Source organism: Crocodylus siamensis, chromosome 2, assembly GCF_052110815.1.
Source record: "Crocodylus siamensis isolate JL-2025a chromosome 2, ASM5211081v1, whole genome shotgun sequence".
Taxonomy (NCBI): Eukaryota; Metazoa; Chordata; order Crocodylia; family Crocodylidae; genus Crocodylus; species Crocodylus siamensis.
Genome location: NC_143396.1, coordinates 285546596 through 285557713, shown reverse-complemented (window position 1 = coordinate 285557713; position 11118 = coordinate 285546596). Strand labels below are relative to the sequence as shown.

Here is an 11118-nt window from a genome sequence, read left to right as displayed (position 1 = left end):
ACTTTAACCAAGAAGGGTTTGGATTTCTGCACTGCCGCTTTTGAATCCAACAATAGCGACATCACTGCTGTTAAAAATTAGCTGAGCGATACATTGAATTGGCATTTTTATACTTTTCCCCAGATGGATTTCTATTTGCCACTGTTAGACTTTGGTGACATACTTCACTGCCTTGCCTGGAAGAAATCCATTTAGCAATCTTACAAATCATGCTGCTTTGCTTCTGCACGCGCCCTTGAGAAATATACATTTTCAATCAGAAGAGCCAGAGAAACAAAATGCAACATCGCTACCCAGAAAAATGAATTCCTTATCTCAGCTCGGCTCCATTCACAGAGCGCTTGTTCAGCCATTTCAAGCTCGAGGAGAGTTAGCTCCAGGAATCTCAATGATAAGAAGCCAGATAGATGGTTTTTCCATTTCAAAAAGGAAAACCAGAGGTCAAAAAAGACATTTGCAATGAAACCTACCTACACTGACTCACATTTGCCCCCATTAGCACAGAAAAATGCAAGTCACATCTGCTTCAGTTTGCCTCCCTTGCCGCATCCCGCGTGGGGAAGGATATTCCCCGTCAGAGTAGTTGAGGTAGTTCTGTACCTCACCAGCTCCCTTGGGACTTCTGTTTGGAAAGTCATGGGATCCATGCACAGAATATGGGCTTTCCTCAGCCTTGTGGACATCACAGCAGCCCCTCAAATCAGCCCTGCCCTCCGACTCAAGCTTCGGTGCAGCTACCTTGGGGTACCAACCTTCCCCTGTGGTCTTTGCGGCTTCCAGTCTCAACCACTGTATCTCAGAGTGGCTGCAAGTATGTGGGCCTCTGTGTGCTGGATGCCTAAGTGCTTTGTTGTCATTCCTCTATTTAAAGATTCAAAATAGATTAAAAACTAACATCCAAGTAAGGCATTTTTGGACCATTTTTCTCCATTCTCTTCACTGATTTCTCTGGCATTCAGGTCACTGCAGTACAACCTGCCCCTCCCACTCCAATACAGGGACAGGCCCTATTCCATCTATTCGGTACCTAAACGGTGCTTAGGCATCTAAATGTACTCCTGTTCCACCTGGTCCAAGATCCTGTAAAAACTTCCATGTAAAAGGCGGGCTTTCCTCCTTTTCCTCACTGCTTATGTGACTTAGCCTTCAAGCTAAGATAAAGACACATCATGCAACTGGATGAGTTAATGTTTTCTCAGGAACTAAGCAAGCTGGAAAAGGACCAGTTAGTCACATAAGTGTTACTTGGATGCAATTGGATTTGACCCACATATTTCCCATAAAGAGGAAAAAATAAATATTACTGCAACACGTGGAATACTTTGCATTACAGAAAGGAAAACCTGATGCGTAACTTTGGGTGCGGCGAGACTACTGCTCATCACGCTATGCCGCATTCTCCCATTTGCTTGTATATGGACTGTCTGAATCCACCTCTTGTGGTCCCTCGTTTTGTACTTGGGTTGTAAGTAGGGAATGTCTGTGTGTACACGCTTTGTACAATGAAGCCTTGGTGTACGGTAATGCAAATGAATAATACAAACAACATGTGAAAGAACTCATCTGCAATATAAAGTGCACAAAGTAGGGACCCAATGTATTTATTTGAGCTGCACAGGAAATGAGAAGATGGATAAAACAGTGAGAACCAACTCCCCATAATTTAGCTTCCTCACTAAAGAGCTACCTGCATGCTTTTAAATTAATATACATTTTGTATGATGCCCAAGAGCCAGAAAAAAACTCCAGAGCACTTTGTCGTTTCCATCAGCTTTTCCACCTATAAATTAAACAGAAGGAAAACAAGAGCTCTCTCATACCTTAAAGCAGGGATTTCCCAAAGTGTGGTACCTGCAGTGCTTGCATATAGCTGACAAAGCCACATTTAAATGGTGGCCATCCTCCACCAAACCAGCTAAGTGGACAGACTGTAGCTGACTGACTGTTCAGTAAAAACTGCCTGACAAAAATGAGCAGCAGTCCTACAATTCCTCTTGTAACTTCGCATGTGCATTGCATGTTATGCCACATCTAGTGAACCTGATCCGTCTTGTAGTACAGACGTGTTTCTTTATGGGATGCCCCCAGTGAGATGTCCCACTTGTTAAGCGTCTCTCCAGGAACAAAGCCTTGGAAACTCTTGCCCTAAAGGGACGGCCTTCAACACAGCCTTCTGGTTCATCTCTTTATTTCTCTTTACTCTTGCTAGGTTTGCACTCAATTCACAGAACCTCACAGCTGATCTTGTCAAAGCAGAAGCAACAGGGAAACCTATGCCTCCCCTTATAAAGTCAGAGAAATTAACCACTAATGAAGACAGTGCAGGCTCCATTTCATGGCCAGATCTAAAAGGAGAGCGGCAGGCATTGTTCATGGCAATGCAACAAACTGATGGTGGAGTGAAAGCAAGTCCGATACAGTTACGTGCTGCAACGTTACAACTAAGCACAAGCCAAGCAGAGGAAGAGATTTTCTTGCCTTTTAGGAGCCCTTCTCATGCCCCTTCTACCTTGAAAGTATTGTGATGTCTATATGACTTGTCAGAGATCATGCTGCAAGCAGAGATAAGATGAAGACTGGAGCAGAGGGTGAAAGAGCTTGCACTGCTTGATGAAAAAGCAACCTTCTGATCTTCCTTGCTGGAGCATGTCAATTATTTTATATATGTGCACAATAAAGATCTCCCTGAGGCACAAACCCTGTCTCCTATACGTCTGTTATAGCACTGGCCACAATGTCATCACTCAATACAAGGGGAATAATCACATGAGAGGTATGACGGTAATATGTTTGCATACAATGCTGTTAAACGATACTGCCTTATTACCGAGAGAGCTGTTTTTTTGGAGTTTTACCTAGCTAAGCTCTTTCTCATCATACTTGCATTTATCTTATTTCAGTTTCTTAGCCCTTTTTTTCAAAAGCCTCCACATAATTTTTCACGCAGCCACAATGTGGAAAAATGTCTGAAAAAAATCTCAAGTGTCAAAAAGAATGCATTTTGTAGCACCACCAGAAAAGGCAATTTTCTCTGTGTTACATTTTCAAGTGTTGTCTTATTGTTTGTTAAGAGTATTTTAGAAGTGAATAAAACTTGGCTCTTAAGATACTGAAGATAATCTTCCCACAATCCTGGTTTTCAAGTACATTTTCCTCCCAGTAATTGAGAGCATACTCCGATACAATCAACTCACAGCAAAATATCATATTTGAGTTATGTCAGCATTGATGCATTTTCCTTCTCCAGAGCTATGCTGCCTACTTTTCTTGGCTTTGTCAGGAAATTTTAATAGGGCTTCACTTGATTCATTGAAGACCACTCATGCAATCTCATATGTTTTTACAGTTCTCCATAAACTTCAGAAACATTATTTCACAGGTCTCTGACTTATAAGATAGGGACTGATCCTTTATCCAGTCAAATCAGTGGGAATGTTGCCATGGACTTAAACATATTTACAAGACAGATCCTCTTCACATTCAAATATACATCAGATAAAACACCCTTTAAAACAAGATAAGGGCCATTTAACTCACAGTAATGCTGGAAAATTAAATTCTTAGATTTTAGTTTTACGATAAATTATTTTATATATTCGTCAAAACAAAATCATTTTTAAATTTACATTGTGATCAATAAAAAAATAACCAAGAAACAGTAAGTAGAAAATGGCCCTGAAAGACAGATTTTCTGTGAAAATGCATGGCTTCTCACACCAGCTGGGCAAAACACTTCCCTAGAAATGCTCAGACACCCAAAAGTGAATTAAAACCCCCAACACGTTCTAAAACGTATCTGCTCCCGAAGAGCCTGAATCCTCATGAATAGTGCTGATACTTTGCGTGTGGTCATCTAGATTCAAAGATGGCAGCATCACAGACATCTTTGCTGGGGAAGCCAGTGAACTTAAATGTGGCACGTATTCCTCTCCTAAAATAAAGGGAGAAAGATCACATTACATCCAGTCCAAATACAGCAATTTGAAATGTACTGAAGTAATCTCCGTGTGTGTGGGTGTGCATGCATGTGTGTTGTGTTTGCAGCATTTTGGAAAGAAGACATGCCCCCCCGCCCCCTCACATAGTCCCACAAGCCTTATGAAACAGTTCCAGATGCTATATACTACGGGTCGACAATGTTTTCAGCCAGCGTGCCAAAAACACCCCAACCTCAACCCATGGCTTGACTTGGTGTGCTGGGGCAGGCGGAAGCTGTGAGGGGTCTGATCCTCATCGCTGGTGGAGGGTACATGGACACCTCCAGGCGGATGGTGGGGTAGGGGCTGGGGCTGCAGTTGCACTGCCCCAGCTCTCTCCTTCCCGCGCACCCCGAGGTGCATATGCAGGCGTCGCTGGCCATGGAGACCAGAGCCCAGGCCTCGTTCCACAGCCAGTGGTGGCTGCACTCACTCCTCAGTGTGCACAGAGGGGAAGGGGCCACAGCAGTGCAAGCCCGGCCCCCCCCCCGCCAGCAAAGAGCCAGGCAGGGTCTCTGCAGACCTCAGTGCAGCAGCTTGCAGCCTCCCGGCTGCCTGCCACAGCTGACCCAGGGTCTTGGCAGGCTCCTGCCATCCTCCAGAGCCTGGGCTGCTCGCAGCAGATGCCAGGGGGGCTGCAAACAACTGCACCGAGGCTGGCTGAGCCCTGGCCTGACTAATTACTGGCAGCAGCTGCACATATGTCTCCAGGTAGACAGCAAGGGAGGGGCCAGAGTTGTACTGCCCCAGCCCCTTCCCTGCCATGAGCCCTCTGGCCTGCGTGCAGCCGCTGCCGGGGCTCCAGAGCCCGGTGCAGCTGTTTGCAACTTCTTGGCTTTGCAACTTTATGCTCTGGCACACGTGCCAGGGGTTGCTGATCTCTGCTATATGCAACACATCCGTCACAAAAAGCAAGGAAATGAAAAACTTAGGCCACTATCAGTATATATCCGTTAATCCTTTGTGCTCAGGCATAAGCTCTTTCATTATCTCAGCTTCTCTACACCATAGCCTGACCACCACCAACCCTGCCCCATACAGAAGCCATCCTCCCCCTCTGTGATTGTATAAGCATCCTCCGCACTAGACCCTTGTCATTCATCCCTCTTCCTCCACCCTGGGGAAGACTCCACACAGAGACAATGAACCAAGGAACCTCGCTGGAAGAGCTGGGCTGTGGATTTTACCAACTACATGCGTTTCCACTGTCCATGTCCCAGGCACTGAGAGAGATACCAGCTAAGGCAAGGTTTTGCAGATCTCCATCACAGTTCCCTCTGCCTCTGCAGCTGCTGTGCAGGAGGCGGCTAGGTGAGCTGGAGTCTAGCCTGCAGATCCAGTGGGGAGTGCTTTGGGGGGCTCAGTGTGGGCAGGCTTTACTATAAATAATACTTGTAAATAGTTCTCAACTGTTTTGTTGCAAGTGTGGCTGAGTCTGAGAATGAGAGAGGGTCCCCCCGGGCGGCACGGGAGAGGAGGGTCCCCCCGGGCGGCGCGGGAGAGGAGGGTCCCCAGATGGACCGTGGGAATTGGAACGACAGCACCATAAAGTCTGGTTGTTTTGAAGCAGTCTGCTGTGCTGTTTGGGACAGCAAGACTCTGACCCCTGCTCTTCAAAAGAATAAAAACACTCCAAGGTGGAGGTGCTATAGATCACCAGGGAAGCTGGGGACTTAAAGAAGAACCAGGGACTCGTAGCCAGAGGCTTGCTCGTTGTGAAGCCACGCTAGGGCTGACTGCAGGGGGGTCCTCACAGAAGAGGGAGAACAAATTAGTCTGCTTCTTGGGGGAGTCCCAAGGAAAAGCTTTTCCCTGCCCCTCGAAAAGGGACAGTTTGATCCTTTTCTTTTTTGTGACACCTCTGTAGAGTGGAAACACCAGACAAAACCACCTTGCAACAGTGGGAGACTGCTACAAGAAATAAACCTCAAGAGCTTTCAGCAGCATGCTTGGCTGAGCACCTGTCAAAGCCCACCAGCGAGGAACTGCCAGGAAAAGGAAACCACTTGCAGCCTGATACCTGGGGAACGCTGGGGACAAGGACTACGGGAAAAGGTTACAAGCATGAGTGTCATGGACATTCGGCTGTGGGAAGGGAATAGCTGGGGGCAGCAGAAGCAGTAAGCCTTGAGGCAGGCTACAATGACAGAGTGCTCAAGCACAGCACAGACGGCACTGGGTGATGAAAAAGCACCAGAATTAAAACAAGTAAATCTGCCAGGAGGACAGAAGGATTTCTACGATCCCTTGGTGCTGCTTTGTCCAGTAAAGGGTTCAGCAATATCCTCACGGAAAGCTGAGCGTACAACGGGCTCAGCATGGGACAGTGAAAGCTCTGTTGGAGTTTTCTCTTACATCAACATGACACTGTCATCTTTCCATGTTCTTCGACAGCCTCAGCAATTAAAACTCCATTCTCTCAAAGAAAAAAAAAGAAGGAAAAAAGGGACCCCCCACCCCCCGGTCAGGCTTTCCCTCACCTTACTCAATAATCTCTGACGACAATGTAGTAGCACCACCCTTTCACCTGACTGTGCCAGGACATGCTTCCAATTACTAATTAAACTAATCGCTGATTGAATGAAACCTGCTGCTAAAATAAAATTTCATTCAGTGTTTTTCATGCAAGAGCAGTTGCCAACTTCCAGCAAAGGCAAACACAGCCAGGGCCAAACTCAGTAAATCCAGCATGGAGAACAATCTGCGTGCCAGCCGTCTCTTCTGCATCTCAGGATGACTGGCCTCTAGGGAAGGCAAAAAGACAGGAGGTTGCTGCCCCCCTGGCAGGCTTGTTGAGTCAGTACATTACCTGGCTGCTACAACCACAAAAAACTCTCTGATCAACAAAACTTCCAATTTGCAAGCCTATCTGCCCCTTGTATCTCCACCTCTGCAGACATTGCCACCACCTCATTCCCCTAGCTGACTTTTTTCTGCAAAGTATGCCTGCCCAAGTTTATGTTGGCAGAAACCTCGAGTAAATCCAACCTGTTACCAGTACGTGCCAAAAGCTGTTCCTCTTCTGAAGCCCATTTGAAATGGCACTTCTGGTAACGCTAAGGAGTTGCATATCTAATAAATATTATTTATCCTTTAAAGATGATATTTGCTTTAAGTTTTAAGGGGCGTCCTACATTAACTGCCTGAACGTAGCAAACAAAAGTTTGGTAAAGGAAAATGGGAACAGAAGAACTGAGTGAACGTTCACTTGGTCAGAAGCGAAGCTAACCCTGAGGTTAAGATGTGACTGAAATGCTTGAGGAAACCTTAAGTCATCATTAAACACTAAAGCAATCCTTTGTATGCTCTGCCTACAGTTACACGTCATTTGATGCTTTCAAGACTCGACTTTGTTAATAATTTCCATAGCCATGCCCCTATTTCATGATGTCATTGTTTCAACAGCTGTTTTCAGGTTTGCTAAAAAAGAATATACCCCTGAGCCTATGGGTTTGCAGTCATTTCATCCAAGCCGCCAAGCGTTTGAAGCTGGGGCACTGAAAGATCGTACCAGGCTACATTCCTCCTAACACATGCTCAAATATATTTTGCAGGCATAGTCAGGCCCAAATTTTATGTTTGGTATAAAACACTAGAAGTACACAGAGAAGCCACTACCTCTCCTCAAGCACCAGAAACGTTATCAGCTGGCAGCTGCAGGGTTACCTACTTCATCATCTTGTATTGATCTGTAAAGCTTCATTTCAAATGTATCCACTGTAATGATTTATTTTCAAGGTGCAACTCTAAAATATTCTCTGTGTTATGTGAGACACATGGAGAATATGTGTTACCTGTATTCTGAATACCTTAAATATGAAAGCTTAGGCAAGTCCTATTTCAGCTAAGTTTGAGAGTTTGTATCATGACTGCAAGTTTCCAAGGGAAAGGGCAGTAGCCTCTGGGTGCTTGGACACGTGACAGGGGTTTAGTTCTCCCTAAATTGAAACAGTAGCTTTTAATTGCATTGTTAAAAAACCCTGCATTGTTAAAAAGCCCCGTCCTTTCCTCTGCAGTGGTGATACCCTCCCAGACAGCATCAGCCCACTGGCTCAGGGGCTGCTCAACCCATCAGCAGCTCAGCCCCCAGCTGTGGGGGATGTGGGCAGGCTCTGGGAGGGAGCATTTTTTTTTTCCCCTAGAGCCTACCTGCAACCGGTGGTGGGGGGTGTGAGCTGCCAGTGGGCCGGGCGGTCCCTGAGCTGCGGGGGACCCCAGTCCTTCCCTCTGTGGCAGCAGTGCCCCGCAGGACCACCCAGGTGGACTGCTAGTGGGTGGGTGCTACCTGGGGGGGGAAGGGGTGCCACTGCCACGGAGGGAAGGCCCCCCAGCCATGGGAGAGGCAGGCAGGCTCTGGGAGAAAAAATAAAATTAAAAATAAATATCAGGCCCTTGGCCGCTTTTTTCTTCCTGCAGTGAAGCCTGCCTGCACAAACTGCCACCAGGTCACATAGCCCCTGAGCTACACGGGGCCAGGTGCTTCCCTCTGCAGCAGCAGTGCCCCCCGAGACCACCCAGGAAGGGTGCTAGAGGGTGGGTACCAGCTGGGGGGTGCTGCTGTCATGGAGGGAAGGTCCAGGGTCCCCCACAGCTCAGGGGCCCCCCAGCCTGCAGGAGAAGCAGGTAAGTTCCAGTGCCCCATGCACCGTCCCTGCTGCCTTCTCACCACCTGGGACCACTCAGGAATGGGCTGGCTTGCTCCAGGGCAGTGCAGCAAGGCGACAGGAGGCAGCTGAGTGAGCTAGTGGCAAGAGACGGTGGAAGGGACAGTGCACAGGGAGCTGGAAGCCCGCCAAGCCCAAGCTTCCAGTGTCCCATTGCTACGTAGCAAACTAAAATATATTGGATGGGTTTTATCTTGCTACATAACAATGTTATTTAAAGCAAAATACACTGCCTCACGTGTACATCATCATGAAATTAAAGCAAAATATGCCACCACAGGTGTAAACAGTGACACCATTAAAGTGGTGCAAAAGGGCAATTAAGCTGGTTTAACAGCCAATTTTGTCACATGTACAAACACCTTTTATGTCTATGTGAGCCCAACTGTGTAACTATTAAATTACCATCACCCGTGTGTTATCATCATCACCTCTTGCTAAAAGTGGTGCATGTTATAAAACACACTCATATATGCACATATATACATCTATACACAAAACAACCACACACTTGACACGTTTGCTTGATCACATGCATGTGCACACATGCATGTCTGCTGATAGTTGTATCTGCCCTTTGGGTGAACACGGCTGATGTCTGCACAGGCTTGGCAAGCTTTGATATCATATAATAAAACTAAGATCTCACAACTTTAAACTTAAGAGAACTATTCCCAATTAATACACTGCAGCTTCAATCTTATACATTAATCCTTTCCTCATACGTATACAACTAGTATAATCGCGTTAATAATTTTCAGTGCCTAGTAAAAGTGAAATGAAATATGTGACCATTCTATAAAACATGGACTGGGCAGTCTACATATCACAAGAGCAGACACCTTTCACCCGTTTAGAAGTGCTGGAAGGACTCCGTTTCATTTTATCATCTTCCCCTAAAACATTTACAGAAATTCTCCTAGTTAAGATCCAATAACTAGAGCCAGTGACCTCAAAATGACCTGTTTCTCCAAATTCATTGTCACCACGTGACAGAATACATTAATAGAACTTGTGAAAATCGATACCATTTATATGCCTGTAAGGACCCTTGATTAGCTGAAATTCAATAATGACCCACAACTTGTGGGTGAAGCATCAACACCAAGGTTGGGCACCTTTCAGATTTGGCATCTTTGGCACCTTAGCAAGTCTATAACAAATCATTGCATAGTAATCAGTTTGAAGATTCTGGTTCTACAGAACCACGAGAAGGAACCTGCATGTCTAAGTGACGTGCTACAGGAGTCTTCATATGCAAGACCGAGTCACATGTGTGCTTTATACACAAGATACCGTGCATCCAGAACACAAGCCAATTCAAGCAGGAATTAAACAGACTGCAAGGAGGTTTGGTTACTAATACCATATGTCAACATTGGGAACAAAGAAAAATGTTTATATCATTTTTCTTCTATTTGACAAAAAGGAAAAAAAAATCTGATTCCTTAAGACAAAAACATGTTCTTTAACCCTTTGAGTCCAGTGTTTTCTTTCCAAAGGGATTTAGTAAAACTGGTATTTTAAGTCTGGAATTGCATTAGAGAGAATTATAACCAAGACCTCATGCTTTTAAGAGGATCTGTATGACAGCCTTTGAAACCCCACAACAGATGAGGGTAAATTGTAGGACTGGGAAACAATTTCTTCAACACCATGCATGGTTTTTGCCAGAATGTCAAAAAAGCGCATCGCCACCTCCCAAAGCTTGGATGCTTGTTTTACAAATGTATACATTCATGTAACAAAATAAAGAAGCTAACTCATATAGCAAGAGTAAACTTCCAGGCATCTGTAAAAACAGCTCCAGACCAGGACTCTTATTCCCTTAATAGCAGTGGTTGATATGAACAACTTGTTTCTTCTTATGCCAGATTCCAGCTGCTCCACTTTGTTTAATACTGACTTCAAAGTTAAAAACACTGTCCTGTCCCAACAAATAACCTTCCCCAGATGGCATTATCTCAAGTGCTATCCCCAGTACTCAGAATATAACACCTGCAGCCCTTTAATTCAACGTTTTATAAACTTCCAAGAGGGAAGTGATTTTTTTAAAATCTTCTCTCTTACCCACCCCTTTCCTTCTCCTCTCCCCCTTGCTTTCTTTGCACAAAGCAGCTTCACATCTGGGTTATATTTACAAAAGGACTTTAGCAGGAAAAGAGGGAGTATGCTGTCAGGCTTTCTTACAATGGCAACTTAAAAAAATGCCAACAACTGAAAAGAATGAGATTGAAAAGCTACAAGTAGCCGAACATTTCCCCTATACCTCTTACCTGCAAGTAAAGATGTGAGGTACTTATTAGGCTCAAACTCTGTCCGATCTGCATCCCCATGGGAATCTGTATTGTAAAAAAACATTCATTTTAATATCTGGTAGCACTGGCAAATTCCCAAGTATGGAAACACAAGAAGGATTCTGTCCCATAAAATCAAAATTATTCCAGATTTCTTGGACTAAAATATGCCATACAAAA

At 45.2% G+C, this 11118-nt stretch overlaps 1 protein-coding gene across 1 annotated transcript in view; it reads right to left on the bottom strand.

Annotated features, from left to right (window-relative positions):
* Nucleotides 1-1261: 1261 nt before the first annotated feature.
* The window catches only part of KIAA0586 (KIAA0586 ortholog), a 119461-nt gene continuing 109604 nt past the window's right edge, over nt 1262-11118 (bottom strand). Inside the window, exons 30-31 of the mRNA XM_090034287.1 lie at nt 10918-10983; nt 1262-3931 (exon numbers count right to left, since the gene is read on the bottom strand). Coding sequence (XP_089890413.1) covers nt 3786-3931; nt 10918-10983 — 212 coding nt within the window. The 3' untranslated portion in view covers nt 1262-3785. The remainder of the gene's footprint in view (nt 3932-10917; nt 10984-11118) is intronic.